This window comes from Monodon monoceros, unplaced genomic scaffold (genome assembly GCF_005190385.1).
Source record: "Monodon monoceros isolate NGI ecotype Baffin Bay Population unplaced genomic scaffold, NGI_Narwhal_1 Super_Scaffold_12, whole genome shotgun sequence".
NCBI classification, from domain to species: domain Eukaryota; kingdom Metazoa; phylum Chordata; class Mammalia; order Artiodactyla; family Monodontidae; genus Monodon; species Monodon monoceros.
Window position 1 is genome coordinate 56,010,260 of NW_021703768.1, and position 13,673 is coordinate 56,023,932.

Here is a 13,673-nt window from a genome sequence, read left to right on the forward strand (position 1 = left end):
TGAATTAGGAAAGCAAATAAAACATAGTAACTAACCTTACATCCTAACATCTCTTTGGGTTTAGGTTTAAAATGGGAATAAGAAAAATAACATGATATGAATGTCACTCTCTTCAAATGATAAAAAGTTTAGTTTAAATACTTAATTTACCCGAGAGAATTGAAAACATAATTTCACACAAAAACTTGTACATGAAGGTTTATAGCAGCATTATTCATAATAACCAAAAAGTGGGAATAACCCAAATGTCCATCAACTGATGAAGGTTTAAATAAAATGTGGTATATCCATGCAATGGAATATTATTGAGTCATAAAAAGGAATGATTTACCGGTAGGAACTATAACATGAATGAAACTTGAAAGCATTATGCTAAGTGAAAGAATCCAGACACAAAAGGTCACATATTATATTAACAGTTAGTATAAAATGTCCAGAATGGGCAAATCAAGAGAGACAGAAAGTAGATCAGTGGATGCCAGGGTTTAGAGGCAAGAGGAAACGAAGAGAGACTCCTAATAGACTTTTTCAGTGATGCAAATGTTCTGGAATTAGTGGTGATAATTGTACAGCCTTGTGAATATACTAAAACCCACTGAATTATATACACACTTTAAAATTAAGGGCGAATTTTACAGTATATGAAATGTATTTCAATTTCTGAAAAGTGGGGAAAAATTAAGTTCTCTTCAGAACAAGTCAAAACTACACTATAAAATAAGACATGTGTTTATAAATGTAAGAGTATTAGGAAATGTTCCCTTGTTTAATTATAAACCAAGTGGAATGTTTGGAGATTTCAGTAATCTGACAGGGAACTTAAGAGGATTAACCTGACTTCCCCAGTGTTAACAATACCAATTTAAACTGCATCATTCAAAAACTACAGTCATATTAAAGTAATTGCAGCAATGACTTCCACAAAGAAAACCAATTAGATTAATTACTCATTAAGGCTGTCATCATTTTAAATACTTTATATTTATATAATGGTTTTACTTCCTTAAGTGTTGAATTGTGCCTTGAGCTCTAATGTATGACAAAGTCACATCTCTAACCACTTAATTAGAGGTTGAGAAGTGGGTGGGATTGGACTGAATGTAGCAATGCTGACATTCCAGATTGGAACACAAAGCGAAGCAGGATTTAAGAAACCTAAATTCTAGCTTTCAATATGCAGACACTTAAATAGCAAGAACTAAAACTGTCCCATTCAGCAGTGCAATTTTTTTATATTGAAATACAACATATAGATAAGTGTACACATCGTTAAGTGTAGACTATGAGTTTCCCTAAATTGAACACTCCTTTGGAAACAGCCTCCAGATCAAGAAGTAGAACATAGCACACAGAACTAGGGCTTTTTTTTTTCTTTTTCCTTAAGCCTCAGAGAATATTCAAATAGTTTAAATCCCCTCAAGGGCAGACTCTCAGTCATGCCATAGTTAAATTTGGGGAGAAAGGGCAGAGGACCCTGAAATGGTAATAACGTATATCTTAGTATACACTGAATTTTGATGGCAAATTTACGGACACCAGTATCTGCAATACGTCACCTTCACTGAACCACCAAGTAATGGTCTTTTTCTGGATCCAGAGATTCAGAAACAGTTCCTAAATTTACGCATGAGTTTTGAAAATCTCCCACATCTAGATGCTTCTTTCCAACAAAACTTTAACCAAATTTTTGGAGCAGGAAAGTTTTGTGTCAGGTCGTGCTTTTCCTGCCAAAGTTTTGAGCACCCTTGAACACTCGTCAGGAGGAACGGTCCCCTCCAGACCTCACACGCCAAACACTCCGCAGTTCTACCCGAAGCCCGCGGATCTCCGAGCGCTCCCTAGAGTGGTCCAGGACCACCCTCCACCCTCGGGGAGCCCAAGCCTCTACCCCACGCCACCCCTCTGGTCTCCGTCCCTGCCCACCCGGGCAGAAACGCCGCGCTGTTCCTTTAAGGCCGGGAGCAGCAAGGGTGTGCGGGGAAAGGCCGGTTCCTCCCGCCTCCTTCTACACCGCTCCCTTCCCTCTCCCATCGGAGTTTCAGGTGAATGGTCACAGAGGGAGGAGGCCGCCACACCACTCCTCCTCGCTATTGTCCACCTCTCCGCTTCTCCTTCCTCTGGCGGAGGCGCCGGGGAGAACTAGCCAGATCGCCGAGGAGCCCGAGCCGGGTGCAGCAGGTGGGGCTCGCCGGCGCGGGGCCACGAACCTCCCGCCCCCGGGCCTGGGGTTGGTGCGCATGCCCGGGGGCAGGACGGCGGGGTAGGTGGGGGTGAGGAGGAGGGGGAGGGAGAGGAGGGGGAGGGAGAGGAGGAGGGCTGGGTCCCCTGCGGAGTCCCGGCTGAGAGCTGGCGGTCTGCACGTCGTCAGGTGCGCCCTCCAGGTGAGCGCGCTCCTGGGCTCCCGCCGTCCTTGGTGGGTTGGGCCCGGCTGCAGTGAGGAGGTGAGAGCTGGGCACGGCGCCTGGGTCGCACGGGGGGACCAAGGCCCCCCGGTCTTGTAGGGAAGGCGCAGGGGGAGGACGCCCAGCGCTGGTTTCGGTGGCGGTTTCGCTCCTGGGCTGGGACTCGCGGGAACCGGAGAGGCACGGGGCGGCGGAGAGAGCCGCGCCGGGCGAACTTGGAGGCTGCCTCCCAGGGGCGAGGGGCCGCTTGGAGCCACCCGTCAGCTCCTTCGGCGGAAACGCTTAAAGCCACCAGTGTCTAGGCGGCGTGGGCAACTTTTCGCTTTCCTGGGGGCCGGCGGGAGGTTGGTGAACAACTAGAATCCTGCGCCCAGCTCTCCGGGCTGCGGTTCTGGGAGGTCCTCGGGGAGAGGGCCCTGAGCTTGAAAGCTGGAGCAAGGGGGCAGCTCGCTGGCCGGGGCGGGGCGGCTCGGACTCCGAGGGGAGCCTGCTGTTCTCCGCCCCCATCCCACTCGCTTTGGGTGTCCCTGGAGGAGAGGGGGTGGCCGGGTTTAATCCATGCAGTATTCCTGGAGACTTGGGGTGGGCCGATCGGCTGTTTTCAACCCCCTTGGTGGGAGCTGTGTGAGCCCGCGTCGATTTATGCTGGGGGGCGGGGATTTAATTTCGAATGAAGCTGTACTTCGAGGGAAGTCGCTCACGCATGGGATTCTCACCCGTGACCTAAAGGCCGCCGCCAGACAGGCGGACCTGCCTCGGGGCAGTCCCTGCGCGGCCAGCGCGGGCGCGCACCGTCCGGGGTGCTCCTGGGCGCTGCGGGGGCGCACGGCCGCCGGGACCTGCTCTCGGCCAGGCCGCCGGGTCTTGAGACCCCGGGAAGGGCAGGCCCCGCGCGCAGCCGACATGTTGCCTGCGTTGGAGGAAGTGTGCGGGGCAGGTGGGATGAGGGGCCAAAATGGCCTCTGCACCTTACGGCTGGGAGAGCAAGCCCAAGCCCCTCGTGTCCCAGGTGAAGCAGCTGAGCCGGAGGAGAGGCACGGCATCCTCGGGCCGGCCCTGGGGCTGGCCGGGCAACCTACCCACCTGGGAAATGACTCAGGGCGGGGAGGAGGCAGCCTTCCAGGTTAGTGTGTGGCCCTCGCGCACAACAGGTGTATTATTGGGATCCCGGGAAAAGAGAATCCCTTCCCATTAAGACACTTGTGTTTTTTGTGATTGAAAACTGGTTCTTTCCAGACAGAGGTGGATTTCTCAAACTGTGTATTCCCTAGTGTAGCAGTGTTTCCTTTTGCACTGTACGTATTGAATCTTTATTTTCTCTTCCTGGTGTTTTAAAATAGACATTTTAAAAGGTGGCGCCACAGTAATTGATAACTCCTCGGACAAAGCAGTAGCCTTTTTTTTTTTTTGTAGTTCTGCATTTATTTGATTATTAGGCACCTTCGTTGTTAGAGTATGGCGGGGAGGAGAGCGAGATTTCCACAACTTCCAGGCAATTTAGGGAAACGATGAGCATTGCCTCCTATGTGTAAGGTACTGTGCTAAAAGCCTGTTGTGCTTTATATCATGTAATCACCCCAGCATTTCTAAAAGCTAGATCTTATTAGAACTCCATTTTAAAAGTGAGTAAACACCGGGTAGGGGAAACGTGTTACAAATGGGCTGGCTTGAAAACTACTTCAGCTAATCAGGAAAGGTATATCATTAAAGCCACAGTCCTTGATATTCCAGCGTGAGAACCAGATTTGGGGAGTTTTTCTGGAATTCTCTACCTTTGACTAGTCCTTATGGCCTCATATAAGTGTTCCCCATCTTGCTTGATGTAAAGGTAAAACTCTTCCTGTTTTCTTCTAAAGATAATGCTGTAGTTATTGCCCTTTCAAAATGATAGAAGATTGCTTTCAACCACATAAAGTAACTGGTATGTCTTTCACCTTCCCAGGAACCTCCCAGAGGGAAGTTTTCTTTAGTTGCATTTCAAGGCTTACTTGATTAGAATTTTAGTGGGCTTTTTTCATCCACATTACTATTTATGGAACTATTGGAGTAAAAAGACCATTGTTACACCTTTCCACAAAATTTGCCTCCAGGGTTGCAGCTGTTCTGTACCTTCATGCTTTCCAGTCTTGAATGTGGTATGAATCATCTGGGGATCTTATTAAAATACGGATTCTGATTCATAGGTCAAAGGTGGAGCCTGGAATTCTGCCTTTCTAATAAGTTCCCAGGTGATGCCTGTACAGTTGTGAGTCTGACCCTTTTTTCTCCCTTTCCCTCACACTGTAAGCACTTAACTACTTTTGTTGAACTTAACTTGAAGGATTGTATTTCCTGGGTATTAGTTACATGAAGAGCTTCAAGGTATTCACTGCTGGATTGAAATCCCAACTCTAATTTGGGCTGTTGATTTTATAAATCAAATATTGATTGAGCATCCTTTTGTACCAGGGACTGGATCTAGGGATCAGGAATAAGAGTGATGATCAAGACAGACATTTAAGTGCTTGGGAAGCTGGTATTCCTTTTGGGGTGGAGATGGTAGCAGTTTAAAAGAAAGAAAGAAAGAAAATAATTAGAGGGGAAATTTGCTCTGAAAATAAATTGGTTTGGTGGATGGAATGAGTAACCGGGAGGACATCTCTGAGGAGGTGACATTTGAGCTGCGACCTGATTGGGAGTTTCCTGCCATGTAAAGATCTGGGCGTTCTAAACAGGAAACCCTCAAGATCAAGGCCCTCCTTGGATTGATGCCTTTATTCTAGGCAATGATTCTCAAAATATATGGCGTGGTTAAAAATCATCTGGAGAGCTAATTTAAAATGTGGTTTCTGACTCAGAGCTAGTCCATTTCAAAATCTGCCTAATTTCAAAATCTAAATAGAATCATTTAATATAAACATAAACAACTTCTTAAAAGCAAATTAATGAAAGGTATGTAATCAGAAAGGAACAGACTGCCCTTAAATATAGTAGTGTTTATTTTTACTTGTTGACAGTTTGCTTTATTTATTTATTTATGGCTGTGTTGGGTCTTCGTTTCTGTGCGAGGGCTTTCTCTAGTTGTGGCAAGGGGGGGCCACTCTTCATCGCGGTGCACGGGCCTCTCACTATCACCGACTCTCTTATTGCGGAGCACAGGCTCCAGACGCACAGGCTCAGTAATTGTGGCTCACGTGCCCAGTTGCTCCGCGGCATGCGGGATCTTCCCAGACCAGGGCTCGAACCCGTGTCCCCTGCATTGGCAGGTAGATTCTCAGCCACTGCTTCACCAGGGAAGCCCGACAGCTTGCTTTAAAGAATACTTTTGAAGCATAGCATTTTCAGGCTTTCCTTTTTTAAAAATATTTATTTATTTATTTTTATTTGGTTGCGTCGGGTCTTAGTTGCAGCCGGCGGGCTTCTCAGCTGCGGCACATGGGCTCCTTAGTTGCGGCATGCAAATTCTTAGTTGCTGCACACATGTGGGATCTAGTTCCCTGACCAGGGATCGAACCTGGGCCCCCTGCATTGGGAGTGTGAAGTCTCATACACTGTGCCACCACGAAGTCCCAGGCTTTCCTTTTTTATCTTAACTTAGTTTTCTAAGATTTTTTTGGCCAGTAAATATTTTCAAAGAGAGAACTTTTTATACTTTAACATCAACTTAACATATTCAGTAAGGGTCAACTGCTTCCCTTTTGGCCCTGACTCTGAGTCAGGTGTTTGACTTATGTCCCTATCATTCTTACGACACAGTTTCTGCGAAGGTTCTGTGAAGGTGACCAGTGAGCCCCTTCAGCCAGATCCTGTGGCCTTTCACTTCTCATTTTTTCCTTCATTCAGCATACACTTATTGACCAGATATTGTTAATGTTGCCGTGCTGGGCATTGGGCAGCGTTCTTGGTCCTCTCTTTCCTATTGCCTTACCTTAAAACCCAGTCACAGGCTGCCTTGAAAGATACCTTAGAAGTCCTCCAGTCCACTTCTCCCCACACCCTGCAAATACCAAACAAGCTTGGCATAAATGGCATGAGGTCAGATTGTTATTTGTTATTTGGGGAGGGTGTGTGGAGAGACTTCCTAACATTGAGATGAGATCTGACCCTCTGGAGTGTTTTTATTCTTTTAAAGGAACCATTTCTAGGGCTACAAAGACAGCTCTACAGCTATTTGAAGACTGCCATAGTGGTCCTTTTTTTTTTTTTTTTTTTTTCGGTACGTGGGCCTGTCACTGTTGTGACCTCTCCCGTTGTGGAGCACAGGCTCCGGACGCGCAGGCTCAGCGGCCATGGCTCACGGGCCCAGCCGTTCCGCGGCATGTGGGATCCTCCTGGACCGAGGCACGAACCCGTGTCCCCTGCATCGGCAGGCGGACTCTCAACCACTGCGCCACCAGAGAAGCCCCATAGTGGTCCTTCTGATGTTGAGTTCTCCAGGCCAGACATTTCCTGTTTTTCCAGTCATTTGTCCTAGGACATAGTTTTTCTAGATCTTTAACAATCTAAGTCTACCTCCTGGAGAGGCACCTAGCTGGAACATGATGTTCAGATTCCACGGTTCTGCAGGGGTTTGTTTCTTTCTTTTTTTCTTTTTTTGATTTTATTATTTTTTATAGATTTGTTTCTTTTTAATAACTGTATCATTCCTAGATCTAAGCACTAACTCTGTAAATACTGGATAAGTTTGGGATAGCTTGTTAACTTCTGTTGAAATTCTGATCAAGGAAATACACTTATAAAAATGAACAGTTATTAAGCCAGATTTCCGTTATCTAGTACTTATACTATTCGTTTTTAAAAATTGAGTTTTACGTATTTAAAATCATTTATCCTGCCACCAGTATTTGAAAATGGACACAATATACCTAAGTGCCTAAACACTGAAATTTCTCACCTTCAGAATAATCACCTTGCTGTAAATGCTTTTTGCTCATCTTCTTTAATACATTATCTTACCTATTTATCCCAGTCCAGAGGTCAGGATTATCCCCCTCTTTGGCACAGGAGGGTAGCGATGCTCACAGAAGAGAAGAATTTGTCCCCTCAGATTGTGAGTTTTTAACTAGGTTTGTTTTAGCCCATCATTTTAGCCTTACAGAGACCTTGATCAGTGTCGATGTACTTGTAGCCAGTGGGTTACCTGTCCTTTCCAGTGTCTTGTCAGCTGCAAATCTGGATACACTTGTCCATTTTGTCTGTGGTCACGACTTGATACCTCCCTCCAGGTGGACATAAATGGTTCATTCATTCATCCTAATTAGCTTCCATTATTCAGCCCCGTAGGAATCTGCCTACCCACACTCTGTTACACGAGGATGTGTCCAAAATTCTCAGGATTCTCTCTGTATTCCCCTCATCTACCAGTCTGGTAACCTTCTCAAAAAAGAAAATAAAGTTGATTTGGCATGACTTGTTCTTTTTTTTTTTAAGATTTATTTTTATTTATTTATTTAGGCTGCTCCAGGTCTTAGTTGCCGCATATGGGATCTTTTTTTTTTTTTTTTTTCAGTTGTGGCATGCCTGTGGGATCTAGTTTTCCGGCCAGGGGTTGAACCCAGGCCCCCTGCTTTGGGAGTGTGGAGTCTTACCCTCTGGACCACCAGGGAAGTCCTGGTTTGTTCTTAATTAATTTTCTGAAATTATTTGCTTCACAATTTAAAATCTCTGCTCTTAGGGGAGACATGATAAACTCCAGGAAATAGAAGTTTGGAAACGGATTTTGTTGGCTGGATTTTCGACAAAACAAAACTTCAGCCTGAGTCTGGATTAATTTAGGATTTTTAAGAACTACCGTTGAGCCTTGAATTTTTGGCATAGTCTTGAATGAGTGAGACCCAGTTATAGAAGAGGTAAGATTCCTCTGAGGTCAGTGTGTCAGTATTTGACATTCAGCTTCAGAAATAGGGTTCCATATTGAATAGTGTTTAGATTCAGTTTTCCTTAATGCTCTTTTTCTGAACATCAATTAAGAAGACACTTAATCTGGACTTTACTCTTTCATAGCACTGTAATATTTTGGCCTAAATCGCTCGTCTGTATGTGTGTTTGGGTGCTAGTTACAGGGCTGTATACACTTAGATTTGTGCACTTTTCTGTATGTTATACTTCAATAAAGCAGTTTTTAGAAATAAAAGAATGAAGAGAAGTTGTCTTTCCTCACTGTGTTTGGAAAATTATTCTAGTTGTGTTGGCATTACTAACATTTAATATATTTCCATCTTTGAGGTTTCACCTAGATACAATATTTTATTCTGAGAAATTATACTATTAGTTTTTAAAAATTGAGTTTTACGTATTTAAAATGATTTATCCTGCCACCAGTATTTGAAAATGGATACAATATACCTAAATGCCTAAACACTGAAATTTCTCACCTTCAGAATAATCACCTTGCTGTAAACGCTTTTTGCTCATCTTCTTTAATACATTATCTTACCTATTTATCCCAGTCCAGAGGTCAGGATTATCCCCCTCTTTGGCACAAATTTTCTTTGAGAAATTTGTAATTGACTATTCTTAAGGATGTGGTGGATAGTTGCTGTTGATTTGAAAGAACAAGGTTTAAAGGGTTTGAACTGATTTACTGTTGCAAACCTAGTAATGTATGATTACACAACCCTTATTTGAAAAGGAAAAAATATTAGACACTTTAATATACTCAGGTTATAGATCTTTCTCATGTCCTTCCCACCATCCACCCCCAAGCTTCTGGCTCTTTCTTGCTAAGTCTTCCCTGTTATCTCCAAACTGCAGTTAATCGTGTAGTTCAGCCCTAAATAATGCCTGTTGTAGGTGCTGTTTTCTTTGTGCGTGACCTTCGGGAGAACTTGGTCTCATACTTAACTTCCACAGGCTCCTATGGTACAGCGTAGGCATTTAATAAATACTTGTTGATTGAGTGAAATTGCCTCTCAGATGTTCAGGGATTTTTGTCCTGAGGAATCTTAGAAGAAAATTATTCTGCTTTTCTTAGTGAAGAGGACTCTAATACAGTGTGTGTTTGATGTTTTTCCTTTTTTGAAAATTATATTCCATTTTGAAGACTTGGAAAAGGAGATAAGGGAAAAGTGTCCATAATCGTCCTATTTATAGATGATTTTTGTAACCCTTTTTAATGAGAAAAGCATACTTTTAAACCAGATTATGCTTTAGTTAACATTGAAGGGCTGGTATATGCTGGACACAGCTATGTATGCACTTCCATATGCATTCTCATTTTATATGAACTTTGAAAAGTAATATGAGACAGAATAAATGTATTTTAAGAAATTTTCTCTTTTATACATCTATATTTGTGTTCTTTGAAGTGACTATTTAAAAAAAATACCACTTTTGCCTATGCTGTAAAAACCTTTGTGAAATTTTCATTATTGCAACTTTAAATTTCAAGTTTAAACAATATTCATATGCCAGTGATGTGCAGAGCACGATGCTAGGTGCCCTGAGGACTACCAGGCCAAATGAGGCCTACACTCAGTGATTTCTTGTGCTCAAAGAATTAATGGTCCAGTGTGTAAAAATGACAGTGGAAAGGACAAGAGAAATAACCAAGGAGTGAGAGGTTACTTGAGATCGGTATCATTAGTTTTCTTAGTGATGCAAGGAAACTATGAGCTCAGTAGTAATGTCATTACCCTACTTATGTTGCTTAGATTGGCCTATCTTGGGAGCTACGGGGCATTGCTCATCCTGAAGATCAGGTGACCACCGACATCAGCCATGTCATCCAGGCCTTTTGAAAGTCCACCTCCTTACAGACCTGATGAATTGTAAGTAAATACGTAAGTCTTTTTCTTTTTCTTTGACCGAGCCTCGCAGCTTGTGGGATTTGAGTTCCCTGACCAGGGATTGAACCCAGGCCCTCGGCAGTGAGAGCATGGAGTCCTAACCACTGGACCACCAGGGAATTCCCCTTTTCTTTTTTTTTAAAGTCTATTACATGTTTAAAAAAAAAAAAAGGTGTAGTTGAAACTTTCATCTGTTATGTGTTTGCTATAAAATAAAACAGTAGAATAGAATAGAATAAAATAAAATAAAATAAAACTGTTATGTGTTTGGTTGATTTGTAAAATCAAATTGAACCAAAGGGTATGTGGTGAAGAGTGAGTTTCCCTCTTACCTGTAACTTCCAGGATGACAGTTTTTTTCTGCAGTGGGAGCTATTATCACTTGATTTGTGTGTGTGTGTGTGTGTGTGTGTGTGTGTGTGTGTGTGTGTGGTACGCGGGCCTCTCACTGCTGTGGCCTCTCCCGTTGCGGAGCACAGGCTCCGGACGCGCAGGCTCAGCGGCCATGGCCCACGGGCCCAGCCGCTCGGCGGCATGTGGGATCTTCCCGGACCGGGGCACGAACCCGTGTCCCCTGCATCGGCAGGTGGACTCTCAACCCCTGCGCCACTAGGGAAGCCCATTATCACTTGATTTTAATATTTGCTCTAATATAGTCTAGGCTTATATTTGTGTATATATTTGTTCCCCCTTTTTTTTTTTTTGCGGTACGCGGGCCTCTCACTGCTGTGGCCTCTCCCGTTGCGGAGCATGGGCTCCGGACGCGCAGGCTCAGCGGCCATGGCTCACGGGCCCAGCCGCTCCGCGGCATGTGGGATCTTCCCAGACCGGGGCACGAACCCGTGTCCCCTGCATCAGCAGGTGGACTCTCAACCACTGCGCCACCAGGGAAGCCCCCTTTTTGTTTTTCACCAGTGGTATGAAGCTTCCATATTAATACCTTATTTAGGTGACTGTTGGCAATAGATTGTCAGTTTTTCAAATAACACCTTTATTGAGATATAATTCACACACCTTACAATTCACCCATTTAGAATGGGCAGTTCATTGGTTTGGGTGTATTCACAGACTTGTGCAACCATTACCACAATCAGTTTTAGAATATTTTCATCATCCCCTTCCCAAAGAAACCCCTCTATCCATTAGCGGTCATTCCCCATTTCCCCCCAGTACTAGGCAACCACCAGTCCACTTTGTTTCTAGATTTGTCCATTCTGGATATTTCATAGAAATGGAATCATACAATGTTTGGTCTTTTGTGACTGACTTCTTTCACTTAACGATAATGTTTTCCACATTGTTAATTTTAAGTGATTCCTTAATTATATTAAAACAAGAAACAAAGTTGAGGGTTCTTGGTGTCTTTAGCCATTTGGAGATTTAACAATGAATTCTTAAGTTTTAAATTTTCTGTCAAACATTGATAGGGGTTTCCTCCTTTAAGTAGTTTGTAGCGTTAACTCTGATAACTGTAGTAAGAGGATGTGCTTCTATTACATAGCCTCCTGACCGATACCTGAATGTGGTAGGGACACAGTTGTTTATGGCAATGAGATATGCTGGAGAATATAGTACCTGAGTAGTGCTCCATTAACCTCATACTTATTTTTGTAAACAGTGGTGAAATATACATATAGAAAAGGGCACAGAACATGCATATAAAATGATGAATAAATACAAAGCAAAATAATCATCTCAGTCAAGAAATAGAGCACCTCAATCTTTGACTGTGTCCTCTCCTTCCTGTGGAAACCACCGTTCTGACATGTGGACATCACTTGCCACTGTTCTGAAATGTGGACATCACTTGCTTTTCTCTATTATTTTACCACTTTGTACATCCTGAACAATATGGTTTAGTTTTACTTGTTCTTAAACTTTGTATGAACATAATATGCTGTATGTATTCTTTTCTGCTTTGTTTCTTTCAACTTGTAAGATTTATCTACATGAATTTGTAGTTCATTTTTTTGCTTCCGAGCAGTGCTAAAGAAATATAGTGCGAGCCATATATGTAGTTTCATGTTTTCTTGTAACCATATTAAAAATAAAAGAAATTAATTTTAATATATTTTGCTTAATATATCCAAAATGTTATCATTTCAACATGTGATTGATATAAACATTGGTTTACAAGATAGTTTATTTTCTTTTTTTAGCAGTCTTTATTTTTTAGAGCAGTTGTAGGTTCACAGCACAATTGAGAGGCACATACAGAGATTTCCTGTAGGTCCCCTGCCCACACATGCATAGCTTCCCCATTATCAACATCCCCACCAGAGTGGTGCATTTGTTACAATTGAGGAACCTACATTGACACATCATTATCACTCAAAGTCGTAGTCAATACTAGGGTTCTCTCCTGCTGATGTTACATTCTTCCCTCATACTATGAGCACTTTGTGTTTTACACTTCACAGCACATCTCAGTTGGGACTGGCCGCATTTCAAGTGCTCCATCCATCTGTGCGGCTAGCGGCTGTCATAATAGCACAGCTCTGTAGCATTCCATTGTGAGGCTGTATCACAGTTACCCATGGCACTGTAGGCACTGCAGCTTGGGGTTATCATAAGCAATGTTTCTGTGAACATTGCACTGTTCATGGGAGTATAAGTGAATCCGTCACTTTGGAAAACAGTTTGACATTGTCTAGTAGAGCTGAAAATTAAAAAAAAAATTTGACCCAGAAATTCTACTCCTGGATATATACCCTAAAAAAAAGTGCCTGTGTGTACCAGGATGTATGTTGGAGACTGTGTCAGAGCTACGCTGTTCATGACAGCCCCAAATGGAAATAGCCCAAGTATCTAAGTAGAATGTTTTACCGAGTTTTCTTTCTTGACATTTTCATTGTTCTCTCCAGTTTCTCCATTTCCTTTTCATTCTCATTTACGGTACTCAGGTAATTCTAATTCCTATGGTTAGTGGCACCCAGTAGTAAGACGTCTCCTTTGGAGTGAGGAAGGCGGTCTATAGAAATAATGACAAAGACAAAAGGGCTTTAGTTGGTTTAGGAATTGAATTTTGCCTCGCCAGGGCCCACAGGTTTTAGATTCAGTGTGTCCACGCATCAGTGTGTCTGTTACAAGCTGTGTGTTTATCATTAAATTACTGGAGTTTGCAAGGTATTTTTATAAAGGAGATTCTGATCTGATTGATTAGCCACCATTCTGATGAGCACTCATTGGTAATTGATCTACTTTGTAGCTCTTGCTGTAACTGGCTGTAGTTCATGTAGTGCTTCATTTAATGTCTTACTGCCCTGACAGACTGTACTCTGTGATGGGCCTGGACTGAGGCTGTCCTGTTCACTGTTGTATCCCCAGCACCTAGCACAGAGCCCAGCAGGCGTCAGCCTGGCAACTCCAGTAAATAGCCACCAAATGATAAGTGAATGAATGTGCATTCTTAGGTAAGAGAGCGAGGCTGCCAGGATTTACACGTGACCCAGTGGAGGCCACTGTAAGTGTCAAGTCTGAAGGAATTGGTCTTCAGTCACAAAGG

General features: G+C 43.3%; 1 protein-coding gene across 7 annotated transcripts in view; it reads left to right on the forward strand.

Moving 5' to 3' along the window:
• Positions 1 to 2,019: 2,019 nt before the first annotated feature.
• Positions 2,020 to 13,673, forward strand: part of OCLN (occludin) — a 49,950-nt gene continuing 38,296 nt past the window's right edge. The window contains exons 1-3 of one of the 7 annotated variants that reach the window (XM_029217842.1): positions 2,223 to 2,260; positions 8,056 to 8,230; positions 10,034 to 10,150. In XM_029217842.1, coding sequence (XP_029073675.1) covers positions 10,101 to 10,150 — 50 coding nt within the window. In that variant the 5' untranslated portion in view covers positions 2,223 to 2,260; positions 8,056 to 8,230; positions 10,034 to 10,100. Of the gene's footprint in view, positions 2,261 to 2,334; positions 2,442 to 2,669; positions 2,710 to 8,055; positions 8,231 to 10,033; positions 10,151 to 13,673 lie in introns of those variants that run through there. The other 6 variants (XM_029217839.1, XM_029217841.1, XM_029217838.1 and 3 more) reach the window with 6 other exon arrangements.